Source organism: Phoca vitulina, unplaced genomic scaffold (assembly GCF_004348235.1).
Source record: "Phoca vitulina isolate PV1807 unplaced genomic scaffold, GSC_HSeal_1.0 scaffold20, whole genome shotgun sequence".
Taxonomy (NCBI): domain Eukaryota; kingdom Metazoa; phylum Chordata; class Mammalia; order Carnivora; family Phocidae; genus Phoca; species Phoca vitulina.
Window position 1 is genome coordinate 2,413,991 of NW_022589723.1, and position 14,951 is coordinate 2,428,941.

The following is a 14,951-nucleotide window of genomic DNA, read 5'->3' on the forward strand; positions in this document are numbered from 1 at the left end:
GCCGGAGCTTCATTTGCAGATACTACTTCAGATCAGCGTTGCTTTCAGTCTCCAGGTCTTTTACTCAGGCGCGATCCCGGCTGGCACAGCAACACACACCTCACCACTTTCGTTTTGGGGCGGCCCCCTTCAGAGGCACTTGACACTTTCCTCAGACCGCCTTCCAATCCCGAGCGCCGGGAGCTCGCAGCAGTACTTTGCCTCATTTCCGCCTCGCACGGCGCGTAGTGATGACGACATCGGCCGGCGGCGGCGCCGACGACAACTAGGAGGCTGGGAGGGCTTCCGGGGTTGCCGGCCTGGCCGCTGAGAGCTGCTGTCATGGCGGCCGCTCTTTGGGGCTTCTTTTCCGTCCTTCTGCTGTTGCTATCAGGGGATGCCCAGAGCTCGGAGCTGCCTGGGACTACTGCCGATGGGTCAGGCGGGATTGGGGTCGGCATAGGAGATCGCTTCAAGATTGAGGGACGTGCGGTTGTTCCAGGAGTGAAGCCCCAGGACTGGATCTCGGCGGCCCGAGTGCTGGTAGACGGAGAAGAGCATGTCGGATTCCTTAAGTGAGCATCTTACGGGCAGCGGGAAAGCGGTTGGCGTGGAAGCCGGAAGGGAATTCCCCATAGGAGAGCCAAGTGTCAAGAGCTGACGACGTCGCTGTCGGAGGGTGAAAGGGTGGGCTCCAATAGCGGTCTTTGCCGGGAGACCTTGGGAAGCAGCCCGACGCTTTCCCCTTTTCTCCCCATCACCCATTCCCTGTACCTCAGAAATGAGAGCGGCAGGTGCTTGCCCCAGGGCCGGAGCAGTGGGATCCGTTTTCTTCAACTCCATTTTTGCCTTGAAGGGGTCGACCCCTCCTGGACCCTGGAGACAGGTGGACCCCTCATTTGTTTTATGCTGAATTCTTTCCTTTGCATCTCATTTGGTTTCTCTAGAATCTGGCCACTTTTTGCATTCATTCCAGTCTTTTGGCAGCTTGATGTTGTGTAAAAAGATGCTAAGCAAGTGGGAATTCTTAAAACCCAAAGGACTTCTATGATGGCATAGACTGGGAGGCTAATGTTGCTGCCTCTCAAATTAATGGGCCCTGAAGTCCCTAATCAAAGCACCTTTTTTTTTTTTTTTTTGCCTGGAGTTGGGATTATTGTTCTTTTTTACAGTTGAATTCATCGAGGGATTTGCAACATCACACTTAGTACCGTTTATGTGAGACTGGGGTTTCTCCACATTTGCTTACATGCTTCTGTCTTTTCTAGTTATTAGCAAAAATGGGATTTCAGTCTAATATATATTAAAGAATGTGGTGAATTTATTAGCACTCCAGTTTTGGAGCAGCCTGCTTTTCAGATGTTTAGGCACAAATGTGATGTTTTAAATCTTTCAGTGGCTACTGGGGACGTGAAACTGTGAACTGAAAGAAAATATTTAGGAAAGAAAGTGTTTCTCTGATAGGTTTGTATACCAGCAAGTGGTATTTGAAACCCAGACATCTTAAATTTGGATGTTTACTTCTAAATCAGATTTGCAAGTATTCAGATCATCCAGGTGCTGTTGAATGAGAATTTGAATCTCAGATTAATAGATAATGATGAGACGCTAGTCTTTTAATACTATTTGTCTTTACAAATCTGGCGTTAGGGCATTCTTTAGGGTTTGCCCCAAGTAATGATGTTTTAATGAAAAAACTCTCAGACCTTGGGAAATTAGCCTAAATTGACCATTTGGCTTCTCTTTTCTGCAGTATTCAATTCTTTTAAAAAGCATTTATTTTTATTTTAAAGTAATGTATAAGTAATATGTTTATTGAAGAAAACGTAAATAAGAAATTAGGGATAACAAGACAACATTTTATTGTATTTTTACAGCCTTTTTGTAATCATATGACCTGTTTTTAATAGTAGAATACAATATATAATACTTTGTAATCTGTTTTTTTTTTTCCAGTTAATATTTTGTGAGCAGTTTCTGACACCATTTCCTGTTCTTCCATTTGTTTGTAGAAAGGTTAAGAATTAATATGAGGAGCTTATGGTAGGAAACTTGTTGGAAGAGGGATAGTATATTGTCTTGTACTTGTTATGCATAACTGGCATGCAGTTTTGACTTACAGTTCGTCTTGTTGGAGGTGGCTTGGGTCTTGGCTAATAGAGATGAGGGCAGTTTTGACTGAGGATGCTTCATGCCACTTCTTGCCCTCATCACTGTGTATATATAAGCATAATTTATTTAACCAGTCTTCTGTTTGGGGACATTTAGGTATTTTTCAATTTTTTCATGTAGAAGATTATGCACTATCCTTTTTTGGGAACTTTTTATTATGGAAAATTGCAGACATACACTAAAATAAACAATAGTGAATACTTGGGTACCCATCACATCACAATCTACTGTTCTGTTTGAGTCTCCTCTGTACAGCATTTATTTTTTTTCTAGAATATTTAAATATGACCCTAAATATAATTTCCCTTGAAAAAGCATTATTATGTGTCTCTAAAAGGTAAGGGCTTAAAAAACCCCCACAATACCATTATTGATTTAATAAAACAAGTAATAATGCTACAACTTCATCTAATACCCAGTTCATTTATCTCAAAAATGCTTTATGTAATTCTTTCAAATCAAGATCCAACAAAGTTTACCATATTGCAGAGTACATTTTTAAAGCCAAGTTTTAAAATTTCATTATAAAATTTATATGTTATCTTTCTAAAATAAAATATTTACCTTATGGTGAAAAATAGATTTGCTTTTTCCTTTGGGTAGTTACTTCTGCTGTTACTTGTAGTCCACAGTCATTAGTTTAATTCTTTCTTTTTCTGGATCTAGAAAAGTTTTGAAATTTGTTCACTGAGGGTCCCATCAAGAAGCAGAAGACACCCAAATTAGAATAATTCAAGGAAAGTCTAATGAAAGGATTAAACATTGTAGTCATGGTGTAGGGAAACAACCAGATTGTACAGTACTCTAGAGCTTACAACCTCAAGGCTACTATTACCTCTAAGCCTGAAGGAAGTAGGGGAGGTAAAGGTTACTGGGACCTAGAGGGGAAGAAAGGACTGCCTTGAGAGGAGCAATGTCCCTTGACACAGCAAGTCAGAGGTGGCCTCTCAGGGAGAGAGCTGGGGGACGCTAAGCTCATTTTCTTTCCTTCCTCCAGTCTACAAAGAGTTGAAGGGTGGTGAGTGGGTGTGAAGGGCCAGTGAAGATATCCAGCCCAGGAATAAGTTAACTTGATGTTTACATTTCAATTCTGTTTTAGTTCAGTGTGTACTTTGAAGGAGCAAGGAATATCTTTTCCTGTTATTTTTTAGTAAATATTGTGGGTGTGGCAGAATCAATTATTCCTTTAGCTGTGAAAGAACCTAATGATTTTTTTAAAAGATTTTATTTATTTATTTGAGAGAGCGAATAAGCACAGAGGAGAGTGTGAGGGACAAGCAGACTCCCCGCCGAGCAGAGAGCCTGACCTGGGACACGATCCCAGGACCTGGGATCATGACCTGAGCTGAAGGCAGACGCTTAACCAACTGAGCCACCCAGCTGCTCTGAAAGAGCCCAATGATTTAAGAAGCATTATTTAATGTATTATGATCCAGGGACTTCTCTGACAAAGAAGATCCTTTTAGGATCATTTGTTTTCCTGAAACAGAATCTTCTTTTTCCTCAGATGTCAGTTTTTCATTATCAAAACAAATTGATTTTGATCTGTGAACCTGAAGTTATCCGCTCTTGGTGGGATGGTTTTCTAAGCCTAGAAGGTTTAGAAGAAATCAGTATGGAAAAGGCAGATAGTTTTGACTACATAAACCTGTTAAACTTACATATATCCAAACAAAAGTAACCCAAGTAAATGGGAACTATTTGTAACAAGTGGAACAAATGGTACTTGCTGACCTTGTTAGAAAGAAAGACAACAAAATGCAAGCAAAAACTAGGAAAAAAGCCATTTATTTTTAATTAAGTTATTGTTGCAGGGAATTGGCAAAACTGGAACCTTAATGTAGTAATAATGTATATTGATAATTTCTCTTGAATGAAGACATGGCTTCAGAATTGAAACTGTGCTCCTGTCACCAACTATCCCATAAAGGAATTAGAAGTACTTTCTATGTCAGGATTCCCTGCTCCTGTGGAGTTCTCTGGGGTATTTTCAGAACAGTTTCTGTGTGATTATGGAAGCTGAAGTGTGAGGACAATTCTTGTCAGTTTGGGGACTTTTTGTTGTTGTTAATTTCTGTGTCATTCGATGGGGGGGTGGTTGATTTGGGAGTTAACAGATGATTTAGAACATAAGAAAAAAGCAGGCTGTTGATCAGAAGTGTCTAAATATGATTTTCATTCTTCCAGGACAGATGGGAGTTTTGTGGTTCATGATATACCTTCTGGATCTTATGTAGTGGAAGTTATATCTCCAGCTTACAGGTTTGATCCTGTCCGAGTAGATATCACTTCAAAAGGAAAAATGAGGTAAGGGCACCTGATTTAGTTTTTACAAAAGGCGAGTCTACTGAATACCTCTTACATTCCTTTTAGAATTTATAGTTAGGGTTGAAAAGTTTCTCATTTAAACTAGGTATCCCATAAAATATCCTTTTTTTATTTTTATTTTTTATAAAAATGTCCTAATTTAAAAAATTTTTCCCCTCTGCCCCCCCAAAATATCCTTATTTTAATATGAGCATTGGTAATATTGCAGAGTTGAACTTCCTCCTGCTCTGCCTTAAAATTTATCTTAAAGCTCTAATACGATTTTATGATTATATATAATCAATATAATATGATTATAATAGAGAAGAGGCAAGATTACCTACTATGAGGGCAAAAGCCCTGTGGAAGTTATAATTGAAATATTATTGGGGTGCCTGGGTGGCTCAATATGTTAAGTGTCTGTCTTCGGCTCAGGTCATGATCTCTTTCTCTTTCTCTCTGACAAATAAATCTTAAAAAAAAGATCCTAAAAAAAAGGAAATATGATTATTAGAGTGGGAAATAATTTTTTTTTTTTTTTTTAAGATTTTTATTTATTTATTTATTTGAGAGAGAGAGCGAGAAACAGCATGAGAGGGGATAGGGTCAGAGGGAGAAGCAGGCTCCCCGCTGAGCCAGGAGCCCGATGCGGGACTCGATCCCAGGACTCCGGGATCACGACCTGAGCCGAAGGCAGTTGCTTAACCAACTGAGCCACCCAGGCGCCCGTAGAGTGGGAAATAATTTAACCTTTCTAAATTGGAAATATTATTCACCACCTGTTTTTCACTGGGATATTTTGATAATACCTCTTAATACCTATTTAATAGTTGTATTGACCTAGAAATTTCTACAGTTCTTCCTTTCTGAAATATTTAGTGTACAATGGAAATTTAGTATTTTTTGGGCAAACAATAGATTACATTGTGTAGTTCATCTCAAAGTGAGGATCATGATAAGAAAAGAAAAAAGCACAGTATAATTTTTAAGTAGATGAACATATGCTTTGAAATTGAGGTGAAAAGAATGCTGGACTAATTCAGTCTGTGAATACAGAATACCACAAATCCATTTGAAGTTGGAATCTGTTGTGTAGATGTCCACAGTTACTCCTTCTGTTATTCCCCAGTTTATTTACTTACTTACTTTTTTTATTGTCCCATACTAGTAGTATTCTCTTTGGTCTAATCTGACCAGGAAGTATATGAAACAATTTTATTTATTTGTTTATTTTTTTCTAGCTTTTTTGAAGTATGGTGACAAATATGAAAGAATTTTGAATGGTAATGTCTCTTCTTTGAGCTATCACAAAATAACTCCATGTTACAGTAATAAAGCATAGGTCTTGCAAAGGCAAAAATAATTTTGGGATTTGAGGAGCTCTGTTTTATTACTCACCTTTTTGGTATGTGCTGAGAATATTTAGGTTGATTTATAGAGACCCCAACTTGAGCTGACATAAGAGATATGTTCAGTTGGTACCATAATATTTACATTTGAGTTAGTGTTTGCGCCTAAAATGTTTTTCTTCTTTCTTTGCCTTTTGTTTTTGGACATTGAAAGTGATAAAAGTACAATATGTAAATATGCTATAATTCACATAGAGTAAGTCACACATAGAGCTGTCTCATTCTTTATAGCAGCTGCATATTAGTCCATTGATGCCAGTGCTTACTGATGGACAGGTAGGGTTTTCTTTCTCCTCTTTTAACATGTGTAGTGAACAGAGATGATTATAATTTAAATTCTTGATATTATCATGAAACTAATACGAAAACAATGAATCGTGGATCACTACGTCAAAAACTAATGATGTATGGTGACTAACATAATAAAATTAAATTAAAAAGAAAACAAACCTAATATAATGATGCCACTAAAAATAAACTTTAAAAACAAATTACTCCCCCTCCCAATTTTTGAAGTTAAATTGTTGTCTTAGAATAGTCTAGTTTGTCCAAATTCTAATCATATTTCTTGCTGTTAGCTATTTAGAGCAAGGGTAAAGCTTGAATTGAAGGTAATGTCTTGTAAATATGTTTATAAATATTCTTTGATAGAATAAATGGATTTTTTCAAAGTAGATGAACCTCATTAGGTATCAAATTTCTCCTTTTTAGAGGCATAAAGATTTATAAGAAAATATATAGGTAAAATCCTATACTATGTAAAATTTTAAAGGACTTAATGACTTTTTATATATTTTAGAGTTGTAAGCTTGGAGATGGGTGGGTGTGTAGATTACACTATACATTATATACACATTTAACAGGTTTTTTTTAAATATCAAAAACACGGGGCGCCTGGGTGGCTCAGTCAGTTAAGTGTCTGCTTTAGCTTAGGTCACGATCCCAGCATCCTGGGATCAAGCCCCGCAAGGGGCTCCCTGCTGAGCAGGGAGCCTGCTTCTCTCTCTCGCTCTGCCTACCTGTCTGCCTACTTGTGATCTCTCTCTCTCTCTCTCTCTCTCTCTGTCAAATAAATAAAATCTTTAAAAATAAATAAATAAATACATAAATAAATATCAAAAACACTAAATACTGGAGGAAATGAGAGTTGTTAAAAGGAGATACTTGTCTATTAGAAACTATAATTTATTTTTATTTACTTTTGCTCTAAATTTTGAGTAAGCAAGTGGAAATATTTTTCTCTATATAAAGCTTTTTTGCTTTGGGTAAAGAGTACTTCCTGCTTTAGCATTTAGCCTGTTTGCAGCAGTGGGATTCATATTCTCAGTTCCATTCCTGATGATTGGATGCCTGAAGCATAGGTAAAAAACAAGGCCGTTATCATTTTAATAATTGTGGGTGGGACAGAATAGAGAGCAGATGGGGATTCATATAAGATCCTAATTATTCTTGACCAATATTTTCTAAGCATGCTTGGTCATATGACAAACATTTCCTTTTAAATGTATAGCTCCCAGAGGAGTAAGGGAAATCCTTGGGGGACAAACTATAAACCACTTTCCCTCCTGGGGGTTTTGATATTCTGACCAAAATGCTTAGATTTGGGGCACCTGGGTGGCTCAGTCAGTTAAGCATCTGACTCTTGATCTTAGCTCAGGTCTTGATCTAAGTTCGTGGAGCCTACTTAAAAAAAAAGAAAAAGAAAAAGCTTAGATTTTATTAGCAGTATGTAGGTAAGAGGTAAGCCTTAGGCTTGCTTTGAGCCAGAATTAGATCTAAGACTTGATTCCCCCTTTGACCCTTGGCACTAAAATCCAAAAGATTAGGCTCCCAATCTGGCCCTGGCCTTTTGGAGGGAAAAATCTCTCCTGAAATTTAATAGTCGCTGTCCTACCCTCATTGAAATTTGGGGTGTGAATTTATTACTTCCTGTATAATCCAGAAACTTTCAAGCCATGCAATTAATAAGATCATCCCTGGTCATAATCCTGGACTCCTGGTGGAGACAAATGCATAACCTCTCTGCAGGGAGATACTCTCTGTCCAGGCCCATACATAAATAAAGTACGTAACTTACCAAATACCCAAGAAAACAATGTACATTGAATCAGCAGATGCATTAGAGCTCTAAGAACCTTAGATAATAAAATTATTGGATATGGACTATGAAATAGTTTAAAGTATATTTAAAATGCTAAAACAAAAGATTTATTGCTGTAAGAGTAAGATACTACAAAAATAGACCATAGATATATGAAAGAAGAATAAAATAGAACTTCTCCAATAAATATAGGTTTTGGAATACATAACTCAATGCATGTGTTAAGCAACTGAACAGAGGTTTGATGAACTGGAAGATGGATCAAAAAAAACTTACCCAGAATCCAGTACACATAACGGAATGGACACTGTGAAAGAATTTAACAAGATGCCTGAGTAGAGAATGAAAAGGTTGAACAGGTGTCAAACAGAAGTTCTGAAAGGAAATGAGTGAGCAGTGGGGAGGCAGTTTTCAAAAAGTAAACTGGAACATGTGTGAATAGGGGTGAGCGTTTTAATTAAAATTAGTGGCATCTCTGGTGAAGATGTAGTGTTACCTATGGCACTGTTGCAGGACTTTTTCCTGCAAAATAGACTTGAAAATTGGGTGTGTTTATTAATGCCGACAATCGAAGTAAAATCCAGCATTTTTGTATATTTGTAACAAAATTAATTTATTATTAAATATAATGAAAGAGTTTTAGAGCTAGAGGAATTCTAAAAGAACTTTTCATATAACCAGAGAAGAACGTGTCTAATCCCACAGGCCTACGTAGTGACAGAGCCACAGCTAGAAATTAGGTCTCTTGATTTCAAGTCTAGTGTTCTTTTTTCTACATGTTGCTAAATACCTTAGAAATATAGATAAAGCTACTTGGATCAGATTTTTAAGATCAAAAGTTTAGATGCCAAAGGATTTTGGAAAAAGCTAAAGGTATTGCTAAAAATTATGAGTAATTCTTTTAACTAGTAATGTTTTTGATAAAACTAGTGATGCTTTTTTTATCTGGCTTTATCAGAGCAAGATACGTGAATTACATCAAAACATCAGAAGTGGTCAGACTGCCGTATCCTCTCCAAATGAAATCTTCAGGCCCACCTTCTTACTTTATTAAAAGGGAATCATGGGGCTGGACAGACTTTCTAATGAACCCAATGGTATGTATCATGCTACAATTAAGTATCTTTACTAATCTCTAATTTGATTCCAGGTAGTCGAAAATGTCTAACCCCAGTGAGGAAGAAAGGAGGTCAGATTGTTAGATGAAAGGATAATTGCAAATAGTTTACTGATTTCAGGAAAATAGTAGCTTTGGGAATAATAATGAAAAGAATGTAGTGAGAATTGCATGGTTGATTTGACAATGAAATGTGCAACAGAAATGGGATAAGTACTTATGATGAAATGTTTTAAAATGCAAATGGAATAAGAGTATGTGGTAAGTCACATGTGGAGTTAGCGGTCTCATCCTTCATACTACCTGCATATTAGTTCACTGATGGATGTGCCATCATTTATTGATCAGCCTCTATTGATGGCTTGACTAAGTGTTTTTCTCCTTTTTTCACGTGTGTAGTAAACAGAGAAATTATTCTGTGATAATTTAAATACTTGGTATGAAACTGATGTTATGATGTCCACTAATAATAAAACACTAATAGAATACATTCTTTAGGGCTCCTGGGTGGTTCAGTCGTTAAGCGTCTGCCTTCAGCTCAGGTCATGATCCCGGGGTCCTGGGATCGAGCCCCGCATTGGGCTCCCTGCTCTTCAGGAGTCCTGCTTCTCCCTCTCCCACTCCCCCTGCTTGTGTTCCCTCTCTCTGTCAAATAAATAAATAAAATCTTAAAAAAAAAAAATACATTCTTTAGAAACAAATTGACTTCTTTTTTTCCTGCTTCTGGAAGTTGAATTATTATCTTGAAATTTTCTAAGTGGTGATCATATTCCTTGCTGATAGCTATTTAAATCACAAACATGAATATTGGGGGATTGTACATTTTTTGAGAGGAATAACTAGTACCTAGAATCTGCTATCAGGCATAAAGAAGCAGGAGGGTAGAGTACATAGGAGAAATCAGCAATGAAACTCCAAAGCTTTTTAAGAAATATCTTCCATGTTCTCATTTCTGAAATTCCATGGAAACATACCTAGTGCTAGAAGCTTCGAAGGTATTTTTCAAAACTGATCTGTTAAAGTAATCACCTAGTACTCTGTTGCAGGCTCGAGAGGATGTATATTAATTAGAGGGTCAATATAATATTTCCTGCAAGAACCACGAAGTCATCTGGAAAGATCCCAGCTGGCCATCAGGATCATCATTCTTAATGCCAGACTGCAGATTCAAGAAAGTGAATAACACAAACAAACTGTGTTATATAAAATTGTAAACTCTGCAAAATGATAGGTGGCACAAATACGAAGTGAGGTATCTCTAAAGTCCAAACCTACATAGATAAGGCTCTTATACTCTACAGTAGTCAAACATTGAGGAGCACCTTATATCAACAGGGCTGGGTCAGTAGAATTGAGGTGGTGCTGGTGGTTTTATTCCTGTATAACATTTGAATCTTTAATTTCATCATGGATTGTTAAGTGTAGATTTTATTCTTCTGTTAAGTGGGAAAAACATTTTCTGGATTTTTTTTTTTCTTCCACAGGTTATGATGATGGTTCTTCCATTATTGATATTTGTGCTTCTGCCCAAAGTGGTCAATACAAGTGATCCTGACATGAGACGGGTAAGATGACTGCCCCTCTGTGGATTTTTGAACCATATTCTGATGCCTGAACCAGCTGTTGTGGCTGAATGGCTTGGGTTTTTTCAGCTTTATCCTAATTCCCAAGCCAAATTCATTCAGAGGTTATGTTAACATAGTATCATGTTCCTGGCATTTAATTAGTTGTTTCCACTGGACCGGATAAATTCAGATGATTCTGCCTAATAAAATCCTGGGTCTCTTCATATAGCTAAAACACTCTGCTTAGTACGACTCTTTTTGTGCCTCAGTTGTGAAATAGTTGAGATGGTGTCCCAATCCATATAGTTTGCAAAGTGATAGCTTTTTACGATTTACCTTTATTTTATAAAACTCTTCAGAGTATACATTTAGTTTATGTGTTGAGACACACACACACACACACACACACACAAATTCTGATAACCAAGGGAGAAAAATAGAATAGTGGCTTCCAGACTCTTCACCACAAAATCATACTGGTTCGGCAATGGGCAGGGGGAGTTGCCAAGTACGATGCTTCAAATTTAGGGCCACTGCTTTGTCTCTTTCAAATATTGGCTTCCATAAAATCTTCAGAATTTTTTTAAACCATTATTTTTCTCCTACCTGGAAACCATCAAGTATCTCCTCAGTTCCAGGTTTTTCCATTGTATGTAATACATTGATGTATTGACACCTTATTCATTGCTGAATGAACATTTGTTAATTGATATCTAGGTTATAGATACTGGGGATACAAAAATGAATTGTATATCATCCCTGTTGTCAACAAGCTCAGAATCCAGTTAAATGTAGGAAATAGCATGGATTTATAAACCCTCTTCTTGCCATCAGAGGATTGTGGGTATATGTGTGAGAGAGTGTGTGTTTTAAATGGGAAAATAAGATACACATAAAATAAATAAAAATGTTTGCTGAGGTAGTAGGTGATTAAGTTCTGTAGAAGGCAAGGCATTTATTGCAAGCTGGAATAGAAGAAAAAGCTTCATGATTAAAGACAGCTTTATGATATTTTAGAATGTCTCATTGCCAAATTTGACATTTTTGCTTCAGTGTTGGTCAGAAAGTATATATCCTATGTAATCCTTGTATCTGTTAAGCCACTTAACTCTGTGGTATCAATAGAAGGAAACATTGGAGGTCACATTGGATCAAAAAGTTCATTCCTTGCAAAGTGCTTTGCACATAGTAAGCAGTGTAAAAAGTTCTTTATTCAAGAGCTTCAGAATTGAAGAGATTCAAAAATAGAGTTGATGATATATTTTTGTAGGGTCTCAAGACCTCTTACCATATACATTTAATTCTTGATTATTAGAGCATGTTAACAGTTTTGATTTATGCTTATAATGTTTCTTTTCCTGGCCATATCTGTAAAAGCACTTTCTCCTCGAGAATCCATGTATAAAGTCTACCTTTGGGGAGAAAGCCTAATAATATCCAGGTGGTGTTCAACTTTAAATGATAGATAATACACTATTTGCAATTTTTTTTAATGTGTGAGCTAATACAATTTTAAGTTCACTTTTGGAATTTAATGTAAAATTCAAATGTAGCATATATTACACTAATATTATTGAAGGTGGAATAGTACTTTATAGATTGTTGGCTCAATAGAGAGAGGATAAAACCTCAAAATAAAAGTGCCAAATCCTTATGAGGTCCTGCCAGTGGTTTGTTTGTAACATATATTGCTCGCTGTAGATGCTGTGATTGAGGTCACTCAGGCCATAATAGTATTCACAGATTTTACTACTAAGGCCTTAGGAATGAAGTGTTGGAAATATGTAGTTATTTTCCGAACATTTCTGATAACCTTAGTATATAATTAAAGACTGATACTCTTTTTTATATGCATCTAAGGAAAGTATGAGTTTAAAAAAACATTAAAACAGTAAGAAAGTATTTTAATCAGCAGACATAAAATAAGATGGCAAGAATATGATCACATATAATCATAGAAAATACCCTTTATGAAAACATAAGCTGGATCAAACCCAATGCAAGATTTATTGGACATTAATTAAGGATCACAATGCTTAGTAGTATAAAGGAGGTATGAAACATAGTTTCTGAAGGGCTGTTGGGTAGAACATTGCTGAGAACCAGTAGCTTCTGTTTGTTCTATTCCTCTCCTTCCTTAATGGAAGTCTTAGTTGTTAGCTGACTTGAAGGATCCCAGTGCCTTTCCTATTACTGTGCTTTGTCCTCTTGCAGGAGATGGAACAGTCGATGAATATGCTGAATTCCAACCATGAATTGCCTGACGTTTCTGAGTTCATGACAAGACTCTTCTCTTCAAAATCTTCTGGCAAGTCTAGCAGCGGCAGCAGTAAAACAGGCAAAAGTGGGGCTGGCAAAAGGAGGTAGTTGGACAGTTGGAGATCACATTTGCACAAACATGGATCACTGGGGTGGCATCGAAGTCTTGAGGGGAAACGGTGTGAAGCAACTACTGTAAACTTGAGTCATCCTTAAAGTTGATCTCTTACACCTGTCCTGTGTGGTAACTCTTTAGCACGTGTTTTTGTACATGGTACACAAGAAAACCCAGCTTTCATCTTTTGTCTGTATGAGGTCAATATTGATGTCACTGAATTAATTACAGTGTCCTATAGAAAATGACATTAATAAATTATATGAAGTACTATACATTATGTATATTAAAATGTCTTAATCCAGAGATAAAATGATCTTGTCATTTCTTCTTCACTTAATGTTTCTTTTATTCCAGGCAGTTTTCTTCTTTCATTACATGAGGCTTGAAATTGACCTTTCCTATTTAAAAAGAAGTGGTTGATATTTTTAGAGCTGCATGCGCCATGATTTTTTGTGTAGCCAGACCTTTCACAGTGGTCAGCCCTGCCCTGCATTTAACATTCCCCTATGTTCCTGATGCAGTTTTAATTTTTGTTATTACAGTTAATTTTAGAGTACGGATATATGAATGAGAGTAGTTGTTACCAGTTCTTAAATTTTGGTTCCCCTCTATGGGATTCATTATTGAGTATCAGTAATGTGCTGTGCTTCAGGGGATTCAGAGATGGATAAGGACAGTGCCTGTCCTCCATAGAGCTTATTATGGAGGGAGGAAGCAAAATAATAACAGGGAATGAATGGTCAGGGGAAGGAAGTGCAGCAGTAGGGGAGCCTTCTGGAGACTAAGGATGGAAAATCAACCTTGGAGCTCCATGTTATAACGTTGGTAGTATAGCACAGGGAGCTTTTAAATCCCCTCATCTCTCCCATCATTCTCGGACTTGTTGGAATATAGATTACATTACTTTCCAATCAGGATTATCTCAAAAACTTTTTATTTCAATAAGTTATAAAAACTTCATACCTTTTCTTTTGGTTTATTTCACTTAAAAACAAACTATGAAACTATAGTATTGCTTCTCTAGTAAAGGTCTCCTATCCTCTTCTATGTTAAAGTACTCCCCTATTGCTTTCTTAAGGTTATTAAATTAGCCAAAAATAACAACAACAACAACAAAAATTGATTCCAAACTCTTGTTTTCCTTTTTGTGTAGGTGCCATTGTTCATTTTGAAATAAGGCTCGTAAGTTTTCTTTAAAGATATAAGTTCTGGGGCGCCTGGGTGGCTCAGTCGTTAAGTGTCTGCCTTCAGCTCAGGTCATGATCCCAGAGTCCTGGGATCGAGCCCCGCATCGGGCTCCCTGCTCAGCGGGAAGCCTGCTTCTCCCTCTCCCACTCCCCCTGCTTGTGTTCCCTCTCTCGCTGTGTCTCTCTCTGTCAAATAAATAAATAAAATCTTAAAAAAAAAAAAAAAGATGTAAGTTCTGATACAGGACATTTTATTAACTATATCTGTTTGTTAATTATATGCTAAAGTTACCAAACTGGTTAAACTGTGAATGATTAAGGTAGGTAAACTGGTTAATGGAAGAACTAGGTTAATGGAAGAACTAGGTAGGTCTTTGAAAATAGAGTCATTTATTGAAAGTAACTAAAATATTAGAATACTAGTTGAATGAAAGTTGCAATTTAAAGGAGACAAAATATAGTGAGAGTCATAGTTGTATGACTGGAAATCATCTTGAAAAATTTCAAAATTTGGATTGTCCAAATTTGCCCATAGAATACCTAATGACCAAAAAATTAGAAAGCACTTCCAAGGAAATTATCATATCATGTAGCTAATTAAGAGACTTTGTGGTTATTTTATATAGATTCTAAAACCATCTCAATATAAAATATAGACATGCCTATCATATTACAGAATGTTATATCAATTGTATATGAAAATCTTATCTTTGCATAGAACCTTCATCAAAGGCTTA

At 36.7% G+C, this 14,951-nt stretch overlaps 1 protein-coding gene across 1 annotated transcript; it reads left to right on the forward strand.

Annotated features, from left to right (window-relative positions):
• The first annotated feature begins 245 nt into the window (after positions 1–245).
• EMC7 (ER membrane protein complex subunit 7) lies at positions 246–13,330 on the forward strand. Its single transcript, XM_032417809.1, has 5 exons — positions 246–554; positions 4,339–4,458; positions 8,927–9,065; positions 10,570–10,650; positions 12,865–13,330. The coding sequence occupies exons 1-5, from the start codon at positions 322–324 to the stop codon at positions 13,015–13,017; spliced, it is 726 nt and encodes a 241-aa protein (XP_032273700.1). The 5' UTR covers positions 246–321; the 3' UTR covers positions 13,018–13,330.
• The last annotated feature ends 1,621 nt before the right edge of the window (positions 13,331–14,951 follow it).